At 43.9% G+C, this 15,828-nt stretch overlaps 1 protein-coding gene across 1 annotated transcript; it reads left to right on the forward strand.

Annotated features, from left to right (window-relative positions):
• Positions 1-1,752: 1,752 nt before the first annotated feature.
• tcf20 (transcription factor 20) lies at positions 1,753-15,648 on the forward strand (the record flags this gene model as incomplete). The annotated part of the gene is given in 6 exon segments (XM_014012944.1): positions 1,753-1,812; positions 4,573-12,601; positions 12,699-12,792; positions 12,884-12,947; positions 13,063-13,163; positions 14,100-15,648. Coding segments are annotated over 5 exon segments (7,218 nt in total). The 3' UTR covers positions 14,105-15,648.
• Positions 15,649-15,828: the final 180 nt, after the last annotated feature.

Consider the following 15,828-nt stretch of genomic DNA (forward strand, 5'->3'; position numbering starts at 1 on the left):
AACATATACATAGATAAATACAGTACATACATGCATGCATACAAAAAAGGAGGGATTCTGTTTGTTGCATCTTCATTTTTGCTCTAATAAACATCTTGATTTTAAGGAATAAATACAAAAAAATTATTTAGCGCAGGAGGTCTGCAAATCAAGTCCCTTCATTTATTTATTTGAATAATCCTCTAATGCAGGCATGGATTGTCTTTATCGCCTGCCGGTCGGTATCTCTTATTATCAAAAGGTGAAGGTGGACAATAATGTTTTTGCTTGAGTGTGTGAGAACCTATGTCTGTTATTAAAATACCTCATGAACCATTGGACACATGTTAACAACACTTTCAGAAAGTAACCACGAGATGCATATCTACAACTAATGAACTTTTGGAGTCAGTTAGATTAAAGACGGTTAGGGTAACGTAAAAATTGTAATAAATCAGTAAGTTTTGCAGATACTGACCTAAGGTTCGGTGTGATRGAGGCTGAGCCCAACACGTACTCTGCACTAACAGATTGTGTAAGATCTGTGCCTAAAATTGTGCCATTAACAATTTGAAGTCAACATTGTGTGTCTGTGAGCGAAATATCAAGCAAACCGCTTGACCAGTTTTTAGAAAAATAATCTTTGAATGCACCTCAACAATCGATTACCATTTGGAGTAAATCCAATTCAAGATGGCCGCCACAGTTAGGTGATCTTAACCAAAACAAAAACAGTTATAACTAAATCATTTTTACAGATATTCAGCTGGAATTTTATGTGGTAGTAACTGAGAGTGAAATCTGACATTTGATAAGATTGTGAATTAGATATAAGGTTTGATGRCTATTTAATTTCTCAACATAAGATGATCTCCATCTAAAACTCTAGCATGAAGGGCGGCGGGCGATATGCATTCCTTCAAGGACTGTTAGACCTTTAATTTTGTTGAGGTCTGCTGTTCATTACAGACCTTCCTCCTTCCTCTCCATACTGCCTTTGTAGCTACCCTGCTGCCTTCATCATCATCATCATCATCATCATCATCAAAATCAGTGAAATGAGACAAGAAACAAAGAAGCAGAAGGAGCATGAACATGCTAAAACACCCATTGGCCACATCAGTGCAGTCATGGATTTTTATGGCAGAAATCCGCTAAAATCCCTGTAAAAGGCAAAATAAATAAACAAAGACAGAATGAGAGAGGGAATGGGTGTGATGGAGAGAGATGAGGGAGGGGGGAGGACGGGGTGAAGGCATATGAGTGYATTTTCAAGGCGGTCTTTCTGTTTCAAATAAAAAAAAAATAAAACAGTGGAGGAAAAAGCTGCAGATGGAGGGATAGAAATGCGGTATAATGAGAAGAAGACGAAAAAGAAAAGCCACGTCTGAAGTCCTCGCGCGTTAAGGAGGCTTGGGAGAAAAGGTTTAATTTTAGTTTACGATAATCACCTCAGCGGTGTGTGAAAGAGACAGAGACAGGAGGGGGGCCTCGCTGGGACCCACACAGGCAGGCACCCCGATTGTGCTCTGCTCTCATCCTTTTTTTTTAACCCCTTTCCTGGAGGTGAGGACAAAAGGGGGGAAGAGATAGCGAGAGAGAGAGAGAGGTTGAGGGGAGGGGGAATTGGCAAGAAAGGCCCCTGGATCAGAGAGTGTCGTGACGGGGCCCCCGGACTTCGCCGCCGCTGGCCGGGGCTGTCTGGACCGGAGAGGCTGAGRGGAAACGCGGCGGAGCGGCCGACTCTAGGCTGGGGTTTCCTGCCASAGAGAGAGAAAAGAAAACAGCCTTTCCCTCTCTTCGTGGGGCCTTGTTGCGTTGCTACGTTTTCAGGTATGCTTTTAGCTAGCTCGTCTGTGGCTGACTTCTCGCTCCTTCTCTCTGCCAGCAGACTGCTTTGCTGCGTTTATTAAGAGAAATGTCAGCGTGTGTGACGGTGCTTTTGTAACGCAGGACTCACGCCAGGTTCTCCATACACAAAACGKTATTCATGCTAGCACGTAGTCGCTTTCAGAGAGGAGAACATCTGCACCTAATCACCTCTTTCTTCAAAAAGCTAAACGCTGCTTTGCTCGGTCATTTAGCCTGCTTTTAGCTAACGACGTCCTAGCTTGTAGGGATGWAATAAACAAGAACGACCAGGCTCGGAAAGATGCTAACGACTGGTTTTAGCTTAGCTTGTGCAGTGGGGCCAGCTCTCGTATTTAATGAGGTATTTTTGTCTAAGCTAACACTACATGGCTACAAGCTAATTGTAATGCGTATACCTTTGCCGTTTCATAATTGGAGCAGCTAGAACTGCGGTACAAAAAAACCCCAATGTTGTATTGATGGCAATATGACAGAGCCCACAAACAAAACAGGCTCATTGTTTGCAATAACACCGCGTATATTTAAAACAATTAGGCAGCTCTGCAGTTGATAAGACCTGCTGACAGACCACACTGACCAATGCACTTTTATAAATAATTGCACAACGGTTTGTGGGTAATAAATGTTCCTGCCTGCTTGTGCAGAGTGAGATGCAGTGATTAATTAGTAATCTGGAAACGGGCAGACTGATTAAACTGTTCAGTGTGCATTTGTTTAAGCCTAAAATTTAACATAAACGTCATTATCCAGAACAGCTTGATGTTGCAACGTGTGTGAGAGTCTGATTGATTATTTTGGTTTGTTTTTTAGTCTCCATGTTTTGCCTTTGCTTCAGCACTTTCACTGTGTGATTACTTGTTATTATGTGGCCTTCGCCAGAGAAGCCACCCACAGTTGTTTCAGGGCTATTAACCAGTTTACAATCTAATTGAAACAGATAATAGTGGCTTGTGCTGCAAATGCCAATTACCAATACAGAGCCCATAAAGTTGATCCGATCCCTGTAGCTTTCTCTCCTGCTGCTTAAAATCAATTCTAAATAAGTTTGACACATGAAAAATAACATATTAAGTTTCTTCGTTTCTTTTGTCTATACTCTACAGAGTTGTTTGTTGACATCTGAGGAAGTGTTTCTCTTTTTACTTTAACAATGTTGTTTTTATAAGCCTGAGTGTATATCGTAAATACGTGAGCAACAACAGGAGGTAGCCCTCATAAACAAATACTGAAAACAGCTTTTAAAACACATCAGAGTTGAATGGATGAAATAAGGCACATAAAATAATGCTTACATCGTTGTTTTGATAAATATTTTTACAGCTTTTTGTGGATATGTTGTTATATTGCACTTAATCACTAAATTATATGTAAACATGTAYAAAAATAGAACAGTTGTCAAATTTTTGATTGCATGCCACTATTTTTGAGTGTTGATACTTTATGCCCTCACCGTGTACTTAGCAGTTGCTTTTTTTGTACTCAGCGTGTGGTATTTTGTACTTGTGTGTTTACTATTTTGCACACATGTAATTACCGTACAGTTACTACACAGATTTTATTGGAGTCAAACACAACATGAAAAACCTTTTCATTTAGCTGCTCCCTTTTAGAGGTTGCCACAGCAGATCAGATTTTCCTAAATTGTACACTTGGGTCTGCTGCCAGTGTGGGTACGAGGAGTCCTGATGACCTGAAGGAGGAAAAGTACTAATTGACCAGGAGCCCAATTTTTCTGTAATAAAGGAGTTGTGTGAAGTTAAATAAATCCCAACTAAATACTGAACATCAGTGAAAAAGGGAGTCTGGTKATATCTTATAAGAATGACATTTGTCACAGAACAATATGGAGAAAATGGCAAAAGTCATCATTCAGGCTTTGCATTAGCCCATTTTTAAAATCATTTTTAAGCTTTAAAACAACTCTTTAAAAGATTGGACTTATGGGTGTAAGAAAGCACTACATTAGCTAATGTTAAACCTTTGCACTTTTGCATGACTGTGTAGTTTGTTGCTGCGTTCGCAAGCAAACAACATAGCGTTACTACAAGAATGTCAATCTCCTGAGGCTGTTGAATGTATTTGTCTGACTGATTAGTGCATCTGGTCGGTCCAAAAGTTTCCTCAACTCTCAGCAGACTGATTCACTAAGCAGCCTCAGAAGATTGGCAGTTGCGTTGTAACACAGGCGGTGTTTGGTTGAGAAAACRGCAACAAGTGAAACAACTTTATGAAAAAGTGTTTTAAGTTGAATGTAGCGTTATTTCACACTGTATGACATTTTTGAGAGTTGTTTAATAAATATGAAAAATGATAGAAAAGTGCCTCCTCGTGTGGTTATCTATTGTCATTGCCTAGAGGAAGAATGCTGCCTCTTCCTCCATACTCTGTTCTGTGACTTATGTCTTGGCTGAAAAGGTACTATTATCAGAACATCACTTCAAGAATCGCCAAAGTGTCTTAATTCATTATGCAGCTGTACATGTGTTATGTTATTTGGAAGTAGTTGCAGGTAAATTCATTATTATATAATCTTGACTAATTAGGCTTAAGTACAGAAAGTGCTGTGAATGTCTACTGAAACTGTAGTGTTTATTGGTAAATATAGTCACTGAATTGCAACTCATGGTTATCTTGTGATAAAACTGGTTTTCTTATTATTTATAGGCCACAACTGCAACAAACTCTTACTAATACTTTTAATTTGTCTTTCTTTTCTTCCAGAGGAAATGGTTGGCCTGCAGCTCCAGGAATAATGGACTTTATAGACGTGGAATTACTCGAGAAGAACTGAAGAGTGAAGCTGGAGTTGATGGAACCTGAAATGGAATAAATGGATTATCCTTTTTTGGTGGGATATTGTTTTATTTTTGCCATGGAGCCATTTGCAATTAAATGGTGGTTGACTGACAAGAACAAAGGCTAAAAAGCAACTAAATGCTGAAGAAGCAGGAGGAACTTGGACCACGTCGAAACAAAAACGTTACTCAAGTGGGGACCAAATCCTTCTTCAGAGCAAAAATCATTCACGCATTGTGTTTGCCTTCGCGCCCTAGAGCTGATGGGAATATCCATGAAGTGTTTGCCTCCTGGACTGATAAGTGAGGATCTACATTCAAAGTGTTTGATTCTGTTACTGGAGGTTTTGTCTCATGCAGGTGTGAGTCAGATCCAGAGAAACCTGCACAACTTGAAAAACTGAAGGATGCCTGTAACACAGATCGGTGTTAATGGTGTTTTTGATATATTTTTGGGGAGTTTAGCAGTTTTCTAAAATTGGATCACACCTTATTTTATTCCTGAAACAGCTCAGCCCGCTTGAGCGGTTGTCATATACTGAGTGTATCCACTTGAAGTCATTTAAAGTTGAAGATTTCTCCTGGTGATGAGGCTCATGAAATCATTGCCTTCTCAGTGCCAAATTGTTTTATCTTTGTGGAAATGACCGCTCATTTTTATTCTAACATTTTTTTAAAGTAGAAATTTGACTTTACATATCTTTTGTTTACTAAAAGCAAGAAGAAGCTTGCGATCACAACAAAAAATGTAATTTTAAAAAAGGGCCTTTTCCATTATTAAGAAAAAGTGTTTTAAACATCTGTTATATATATTTTTATCTTGCTGCAGCTCGCCCTTGTTTTACTGCCAGGCTGTGGACTCTCTTCATAGATACTGCCATTAGCCTTCCAGTTTTCCATCAACATCATTCCCTGATATAAACTCTGACAGCTATATATTTTTATCCTTTTAACTTTTTTTTTAATTGTTATAATCCAAATCTGAAAGGGGGCGGGGAATAATGCAGAATTTCTCTAACAGTCCAGCTCCACCCCCCATCCCCCCTGGCTTTAGCGGGAGGAGTGTGGGCGGACCTCCATATACCCCTCAGCCAGCAGAGCCTCAGATCTCTCCCAGGATGACGGATGATTACGTCAGCATGCAGCAGCAGAGCCTGCACAGAGGCCTTCACCACCCGAGTCAAGCCAGCCACATGCTCGCATACGGTTCAAGAAACCGAGGCGTTTTGGAGCCGCCAGCACAGGGTAGCATTCACAGCGGCAACAACAACAACCCCTACAGGAAGGAGGCTATGGAATATTATCTTTCTATGGGTGGAAAGGACAGACACAGAAGGGGGGCTATGAGTTTTGGGGGAGGGTTTGGATACCCTAATATTGATGGACATATACCTCACCAGTACCGGCACACCGGGTCTAGCGCTGCCTCGTCATCTGGTCTGATATCTCCATACCCAGTGGACTATGGCCCTGGTGCTGGTTCAGGTGGAGGTGCCGGAGCATTCTCTCCTTCTCATCAGTACAATATCAATCAGAACGCTGCAATGCAGTCAGTGCCAGCTTCTCAGATGCAACAGCGCCAACATGGGCAGACCTTTCCAGCTGTCCACCCTGGACAGCAGCATAGGAGCTACTCACACTCTGGGCACAGGATGACTCCACAGTACCCGCATTACTCCCCACCGGGAGGGCCATCCACGGGGTCATCGGGAATGTACAGCCCCCCACTACAAAGATATCTTGATGGAGCTKCAAACACAGGGTTCGATCCCAAAGTCAACAGCTCTCCTAGTGTCAACGCCAGTTCAAATTCAGTCTCTACTTCAGTTGCTGCTAACAACATGGGGTCAGTGGAAAATGTTCAGCAGAGTTACCATGCTTCAAATTATCCTGGATATCCCCCACAGGCTCATTCACTTCAGAAGCAAGCCACACTACAGCACCGCAACTCACAGCACAGCTTAGTAGTAGGTTACGACGGTTCCCTTAAGATGTCCCATCAGGGTCCATCCCCTGGTTCCGTTTATGCTAAACATCATCCAGCCCCCAATCCTAGCATAGCCCAAGCAGCATCTCAAGAAGTATCGAAATCCCCGATGCATCCTAACGCACAGCAGATGAATCAAAACTTTAGCCCCATATCCAATCCTTCTCCAGTTGCTTCTGCAGTGCATTCCCCAACATGCAGCTCCTCTCCCTCCCCTTTGATGGGTGCTTCAGAGGCACATGGAAACCCCGCAGGTCACGGTCCTTCACACCCATCATCAAATGCCCGTAGCAGCCACAGCCACACTCGGTTACTGCAGACCGCGCCTCAGTTAAGTCCGACCCCCAACTCCAACAGCAGCATCAGTAGTTGTGGTAGCAGTGGCAGTCATAAAGCTCACAGCCTGACCGCAGTTGGAGGGTCCGGCCTTCTTCCGATTGGCCGAAACAAAACGGGAGCCACTGGAGTAAAATCTCGAGACGAAGGCCCCTCTGTTTACTCGCTTTCTTCATTTGACAAGACGCAAGATGCTGGCCTGAATAGTCTTAATGCCTTGAGCTCACAAGTAGCCAATTTACCAAACACAATTCAGCACATGCTCATCACTGATACCGTGTTCTCACACARGAAAAAAGATGGCGGGCAACAGGCAGTGCACAGCATGCCCCAGTCACAACCAAAGAGTCAGAACGCAAGCTCAGCGTCGAGTGCTAAAGATGGAGGTGGAGCTGGTGAGGGTGGGAGCTCAGATGCTGGTCCTGATGAAGACTCCTCTGTGATTCCTGTTGGAGGCTCATTAGGGACCAAAGAAGAACGAGAGGAGCAGTTTTTTGAGGCAGAACATATTCGAGTGAGGCAGATGAGTGGTGCAAGCAGTGGGTCAGAAGCAACAGGCTATAATCAAACACAGACAGGACACGCCTCAAAAACTGTCCCCTCCAACTCACAGTCAGCGGAAGCAGTTGTCACGGAAACAAAAACAAAAGAAACTCACATTCCTTCATCATCGTCATCTCCATCAACACCTCCTGTTTCCTCCTCCCCGTCGTCCACCTCCTCTAGTATTCCTCCTGCCACGGCGCAGAATTGTGTCCCAGAATCTGGTCTGACACATGGTGGCCACAGAGGCAGAGCAATCAAGACTGAAAGTGATGCTGCAGCTGAGAAAACCCAGAGTCTCAGCAAGCAAACACAGCAAGATGGAGACAAGCGAACAAAAAATGGCCAGGACAAGGAAAACATGTTACACTCTGAATGTAAATCGCACAATAAAAAGAGGGAGGAAAAAGATGGGTTAGAGGAGCAGCAGAATACTGGTAGTGTTGGTGTGATTGTTTCAGCTCGTACTGAGGACAGTTACACTGAAAGAAATAGACATTCCCAAGATAATTGTGTAGAAGAGAAACGGCTAAGTATTTATTTAAAAGAGTCGAGCAGTCATAACGGGGAGGAAGGTGTCGATTTGAGTCTGAACTCCTCCCACCATCAGAAATCAAACTCTGGAAGGTCGCAGAATCCCCCACTGTCTGGATCACATAAATACAGCTATCCGGAATCAACATGTGGCTCAGATTTGTCCATGAAGAACAGAGTGAGGGCTGGCTCGGTGGGCGTAATGGAAACAAATCCCAGATATTTATCGTACCAGCACTCACAAACTGGCTACGGCCCCGCACACCCAAAAGATGCAGGTTCTGGGCTCGAGGCTTTGGCAAAGAAAGGTCAGCTGGGAGCTAAATCTCAGGAGGAGACCTCACAGATGCAGCAGTTCCCCAGCCTTTTGCAAGAAGTTCTTCAAGGTTACAATTTAGACAGACGCTATGTGAGACCAGAGCAGGCGTTTTCTGCACATCATCAAGTTCAGCAGCAGTTTTCAACCAGAAACGCTTTCGACATGGCTGAGAGTACAAGGATGCACGGAGAGAGTTCTGCTTATTCTGCTCAAATGAGTCGCTCTGGAAAGCAGAAACACAGACATGTGCCTGATTTTTCTGCAGATTCTTTAGTGAAGTCAGAAATGTCCAGTGCTAAAATTCCTCAAAATACTGACAAACCTGATGTGGTTGTATCCCAGAGTCATTTACTACAAGCTGCAGAGTCTCAGCAACCTCCTGCAAAGCATATCAACCTGTCTGATTACTCCCTGACACACAGAAAAACACCTCATGTGACTACTGCTTCCTCTGCCGTGCAGGAGCTCCTCCTGCAAGAGCCGGAGCCACTAACGAACGCCGCTGGTCAGAGTAAGCCTCTGAAGTCATCCATTTCTGGGTTGGCCACATCAGAGAGGCGCTCTGTAATCTGTGACGTGTCGCCAAACCGAAGCAGCACACCGGAGCGGGACAGGGAGGGAGGCAGGGGGACCGAACAGGAGAAAAGTCAAAGCAGCACCTCTGTGATTCAGCAGTCGTTTTCCTCTCCAGCTGCGCCCAGTGATCTTAGCAAAAGAGATAAAGGAGAAAAACATGTTGTGAAAATGGAAATGACTTCAAAAGACATCGGAGCAGGACCTGTAAATCTACAAATTGAGCGTAATCACGGCGGTGGAGGGGTAAATGAAGCAGACATTGAGTTTTTTTCCAAGCCGTCCCATTCGTCAAGTGGAATTAGCGCTGACCCCTACAGGAGAGGCGGCGTCGATATTATCCCCATGCCCTCTCATTCATTGAGCACAAATGCTTTATCTTCACCACCACGGCATCATTCATATCTTCACGGTGTCGATCTATCAGCTGGAAGTGGCAGTTCATTTCCTGGATATCGATATGGGGAAACGAGAGAGGGAAGCATGTCTCGCAGTTTTCCCTCTCCTCACCCGTACCACCATTTACCCCCTCAGGCTCAAAGCACAAATAAGCTTCAGATGTATCCTCGCGGCCCCCCTCATGCTCCCCACGACATGAGTGACTGGGTGAAAGCAATGAGCAGGCCTTCGAAGGAGATGATGATGCAGCTCAGCTCTTCTCCTGGAAGACATAAAGGCAGTCAGTTGGAGCAGAAACCCAGAGGTGTCTCCCAAACTGATGTACCAAGTGAAAGCAAACCTCATTCACTTCATCATCAAAGTGCTTACTACGATATGAAGATGTGGGACTCAACACACCAAGGAAGAGAGGGGGCTCGAATGATTGAAGGCGACACTTACTATAGAACACAAGCTCCTCCCCCCTCCCCCGTTCCTGCTCCAGCTCCTGTAGGTCCACAAGCTCCTTTGCATGCAGCTCATGGTCAAAACGAACTGGAAGTCTCTAGAGGTGCTACAGAAGGGGCCAAACATCCCTGTCCACCTCCTGCCTCCAGCTCCGCAAAACCCCCTGCTGACATAAACTCCACTCAGCCACAGCGTCCAGCAAAATCTTGTGGATCAGGAGACACGAATCCTCTGATGTTAAGAAGGAAGGTTCGCTCATTTATTTCTCCCATTCCTGCCAAAAGACTACACCAAGATTCACCCCAGCAGAGAGCTGCCACAAATTCTCATCACTCCCCCGGGGCTCTGTCGGAGTCTGGCCATCATCACAATGAAGATGACTCATCCAGCTCGGATGTGCCGTGTCCCCGACTTTCATCCCCTCTGCCAGGGGAGAACACCTTCCTACAACCCCTGTCTCCACCCAGCGGCAACGCAAAGGTTCTTTCTGCCAGAAAAGGACGAGGTTTGAAGCTAGAGGCGATAGTGCAAAAAATCACCCCCAATATTAAAAAACCGACAGGCTACACTGATGATGAGTCAAATCATTTCTCGGCCTTCTCACACTCAGAAATCCCAAGATTCAATGATTCACAWGACCAAGACTTGGCGCATTTCCCCAGAGTTACAGCAGGAGAAGAGAGTTACATGGATGACAGTCATTCATTAAACGACCTGATTCCCTTCAGAGGAGTTGATGAAACTGGACCTTTACCTCCACCTGTTTATCCTTGTGATTCCAATCAATCATCTCAAATCCTCAAACAACAAGATTTTGACTTCGGATTAGGGGCTGGTGTGACATCAGCATCTGGTGATAAGGAGGACTTTGCTCTGCTCGGACCTTTACCTCCTCCTCCACCTCTTCCCCGCCCCGTCCAAGCTTCCCCGCCTCCTTCTTCATCTGCCCTGTCGGACATTCAGCATTTCACCAACACGTACCAGCAGCTCGAGACTCGTAAGGGAGAACAGTCTGCTGCCAACCTTCTCCGGCAAAAACTTCAAGAAACCGGCATGGGATTTGATGACTACCCCAGCAGTGACTACTACGGAACCACCCCGCCTCATCAAGGACACATGCTGAGCAGGCAGCATCAGATGTCCTCTGGAAGGTCCAGTCTGTCTCCCCAAGATTCAAAGCCATTAGAAAGTGTTGTGCCCAAGGGTTATTTCCCATCTGGCAAGAAAAAGGGCAGACCCGTGGGGAGTGTGAATAAGCAAAAGCGAGCTCAGAACCAAGGCCAACCACAGGCCCAGGCACAAGTCCAGACTCCAAGCACGCCTCTAAGTGATCCCCCAGCCCCGCCCACTCCAACTCCGGCAGCTGCTTTGACCCCACCGATAGTGGAGACTAACAGCAGCACGTTACCCTCAACAACAGAGCCTACTCCAGCTGAAAGTACAAACAGTCCTTCGCTAGCCCCGCCCATTTTAACCCAGGTGGTGAAGGTAGATGTTGAGAGTGAGGACACGCAGCCAGAGATTGAGGTGAAGCCGGCTCGACGCCGACGTCGAGGAGCAAAAGATGGAGATATGCCACTAGGAACGAGGGGGCGCCAGAGAAGGAGGAGGAGAGGAGCAGTGACTACAGCACCGCCGCTGATGACCAAAGGTGACCCAGATACACCCCCAGAGGCTGGAGCGGCCTTGACAACAAACAGAGTTTTCGTGGATCCTAACAGAAAAGGCATATTTATCCCTCACATACATGTGGAGAAAAAAATTCCAGAGATTGGAGCGGTGTGTTCTATTGTGAACGCCGAGGAGGACAAGACAAAAGGGGACCGTGGTGCAGTCGGAGGGAAAACCGGTGGAACGGAATCTCTCCTCTCCTCGGCTGTTTCCTCCCAGTTATCGAGGAGAGACAAAGAAGCAGAAAAATGGGAGGCAGATGAAGTGGAAACTACACTTCAGTCAGGAAAGGCGCTTCCTTCATCTGGTTATGTTGTTTCAGGCCCTGTGATTACAGAAACCAATCACTCTGGCCGCCTGCTCTGCTGCCTGTGTCAGAAGTGGGCGAACTACAAACACCTCGGAGATCTCTACGGGCCTTTCTATCCAGCTGAATATGCTGCAAAGCTCCCCAAGAACCAGCCTCAGATCAGACAGTGTCAGGCCACCACCGGCACAAACAAAACTGGACCAAACTCAGACACAAGCTCAAATGCTACGAGTGTTATCCAAGACACACAAGCTCAACAGTTCTCCAAGGCCTCAGCAGAAAGTGACTGTGCCACTGACATCAGTTCAAACCCAGCACCTCTCCCCCCTACAATCAGATCTGCCTTCTCAGCTGGAAAAGAGACAGTCAGCAGCTGCAGCAGCAGCACCTCGTCACCTTTCTCCTCCACCACCATTAAAACCCCTCTGAGCTGGGATGGAGATCATTCCCTTCGACCTATCCCTGAGCTTAAACGGGAGACGGACCTCCAAAGCGACCAAGCGCAGGCGCCCAAACAGCCGACGGATGACACTCAGCAGCGGCCTCAGCACAGAAAGCTGACTTCACATCCCCGCTTTAAACGGAGGCACAAGTCCAGCGAGGAATCCCCCCGAATGGTGCCATCCAACAGTAAAGCATCCCTGCCKTTCCAGCCCCCTCCTCCTGCCTTGGATTCCCTGGGACCCTTGGCACAACTCGCACAGCTGCCTCAGATGCCCATGGACCCAGAAGAGCTGTGGGTGCATGAAGGATGTATAGTGTGGACCAGTGGTGTTTACCTCGTCAATGGGAGACTGTACGGTTTACAGGAGGCACTAGATGGTGCCAGAGAAACAGTGAGTGTCCGCTGCGTTTAATGAACTTGTTTTGGTTTCAGATTTGAGATCCCGTTAAGCGCATCTCTTGATTTAACGCATTTTCTTTTCTTATCAGAGCTGCTCATACTGTGAGATGATTGGTTCAACCCTGGGCTGCTACAGTAAAGGCTGCACACTTCGTTACCACTACCTATGTGCTATAGAAGCAGGTGAGAAGGGGAGGAAGGTGTGGAAAAACACCTGTTTTCTTGCTAAGTAATGTGTTTATTTTTTTTATTAATTATTGCTGTCCTTTGCCAGATTGTTCTCTGAATGAAGATAATTTCTCACTGAGGTGTCCGAAGCACAAGGTAAAGAAGGAAAGGTTCGTTTTGCTTTGCTTAGTTTACCAAAAATGACTTTTCTCCTGAAATATTTTACCACTAATTTCCTGCCTGAACCTCTTCTCTTTTGTCTTTTCCTTTTTCCTCCACGTGTAGTTTAGCCAAGGCATCCAGCCAGCCCAGCCAGTGTCTGTGGAGCAGTCAGAGAGAGGCTGAGAGAAACGGTGAGGAAGAGGAGACACCAGAGTCTGGGAGCTGTAAGTTAAAGCTCATCTGTTGTTKTTTTTTAAACTTAAATGAACATTAAATCGGTGCAGTGTTTTATTTACATATTATTTTATTTAATCTTTTTGCTAAATAAACTGCTTTCAGAGGCCTGTATTACGATATCCACTGTTTGGCCACAAATCTGACACAGAGAGCGCCACACAGACAGCAGATGGACTCCTCTGTGTACAATGTGTGTGTGCTCTCTCCATCCAGGAGCTTTTGACTGTTTGACATTTTATAAGATTCATACAGATGCACGTACTTTCTGACTTCTTACTGCTCCTCAAAACTGTCCAGGTTGTGTGGAAGCAGAACGTCCGGCTTAAAAGGAAATGCCGCCATTGTTGTCTGATGGCTTTTCCACTTAAACAAATACATCCAAGAAAACTGAGAAAGAGTTCAGACTGAGCTTTGTGTCATGAAGAACGGGCAAAGCTTCTATGAACAAAATGACATAATTTTCATCACTCAGCTCCGTCAGTGAGAGACGATTTTGGCAGTTCTGATGGAGCACGCAAATAAAAGACTTAATGGAGTGCTTAGGTTTTATAATGGCAAAACATGTTTTGTGTTTTAACAAAACATTCTGGAATATAACCARTCAGCTGTAATCAGATTATTTTCAGTTTAGAATGGCTTAAATCTGACTTACCCTGTGAAGGGTGCAATCTAAAATTCAACATTTTTCTCAGCCTGTGATTGCATCATTGACCACTAACATTCATAATGTATAACAAGTCTTCTATATAAACATTTTTAGTGAAGAAACCTCAGATTGAAACTGTGTATCATTCCTTCTTTCAACTATCAATTTAGATTTTAAAAAACGTGGCTGGTTGTTTTATTTCCTTTAGAATTTGATACCAAAAAATGATAAAGGCCTTGTTTTGAAAAACTCCTAACATTTGTTTTTTGTCTCTCAGGTTAACTTGGACTTCTGAAGATGAGAGGGAAATGTGGGGAAAAAAATGGACTGGACTGGCGTTTTGTCACGGAGAACAATTTAAGGGAATGTACAATTTATCAAATGGAATCAGCATTATTTACGTTTAAGACGACGTAGAAAAAACTTTTTTTGTTAAAAAAAATTGAGAACTGGTTCTCTTTACTTAAAAGTGAAAAAAAAAACAACATGGACAAATGACGCAGAGGAACGTAGCTGCAAGGAAAAAACACTGCAACGATCAAAATGGGATGAAATGAGACGAGGAGGAATTAAAGCAACTTTGCTGAAAAGAACAAAAAGAAACAAACTTCCTCTCTAGGGTTAAAGTGTTCAACTCATCATTTTGTTTTTTTGTTTTTTGTTTGTTTGTTTGCTTTAAGATTTATTGGGAGCAAATTCAGTGTCAAACCCAGAAATGAAAAGACGAGGAGTATTTTATCTTTTGTGGTGTTAGGAAGACCAGTTATCATTTTAGTCCTCATTATTATTATTATTATTATTATTATTATTATTATTATTACTGTATCCGCATCAGTATTTACTCATGAGAATGAAACGATGTATTTCGCTTTTTATTAAGTCAATGCATGAGTTGGATTTTTTTTTTCCAAATTTTATTTWATTTTTTTAATTCCTGGTGAGAGAAGAGCCGGAGAGATGATGTTTGGAATGTCAGGGTCCAGTTTGCCACAAAGACATTATTGCCTTGGAGAATGGACATCTGTTGCCTTTTAAAAAAATCACAACAAAAGAAAACAAAAACCACAAAAAAAAAAGAAGAAAAACTTGTGTATGAGTGCAAAATGAGTGTGTGTGTGTGTGTGAGAGAGAGAGAGAGTGAGAGAGGAAATATCTGGGTCTTTGGTTCCATTTTGGTCCTTTTTGAAAAGTGTTCTTATTTTTCATCACTTGGAGTTTTTACGGTACAGATAATAATCATGAAAAAAAAACAGATGGACGGTTTTATTTTTCAAGTGCAAAATGTTCATAAGGTTCAAAGACGGAGAGAACACTACAGACTAATGTGTAAGAGAACAGTTTCAACCACGCAGGACTCCGAGGAGCTGAAACTACGATCTGCACGAACAGTTACGTTTGAAAACCCCGTGGGACTTTGTCAGACAGTGATGGAGCTGAACTTTGGAACACTGTCTTACGAAAAATGCATCCCAGGTTAATGTGGAGCGAGCCGAACCAAGTACATTGGAAAGTGGGCCACGTGGCGGCAAAAGACTCGGAAAGATGCAAAAACTGTTGCCATCAAATTTTAAAGTGAGTCATACATGGTGTCGTCTTTGTCATTTTTTATCGTTATTCTTGTAAAAAAAACTGAAAAAACGTCAAGCTGAAAGATGACGGTTACTCTATCAAAACCATGCTGTATTAGAAACCTGTCWATATGTATATGAATTATGAATACACCTAAACTTGCTTCAACTCTTTCTTTTTCTTATGACCCTCCCCCCCACATTTATTTGCTGTTTTGATTTGCAGTTTCATGCGAATAAATCTCAGTCATAGAAAAAGTGCAAGTCCACCTTATTTAAATCTAGTTTTATGTATCAGAATGTAATAAAATAATTTTGACTAAGATTTTAAAACTGGTCAAACTCAAGTGCAAAATAAGCAACACTTTCTACAAAGCCTCATGATTCACATTATAACCTCCTTTAGAAGTGATTGTTATAGTCATGGTGTGTTTTTTC

Source organism: Austrofundulus limnaeus, unplaced genomic scaffold, assembly GCF_001266775.1.
Source record: "Austrofundulus limnaeus strain Quisiro unplaced genomic scaffold, Austrofundulus_limnaeus-1.0 Scaffold96, whole genome shotgun sequence".
NCBI classification, from domain to species: domain Eukaryota; kingdom Metazoa; phylum Chordata; class Actinopteri; order Cyprinodontiformes; family Rivulidae; genus Austrofundulus; species Austrofundulus limnaeus.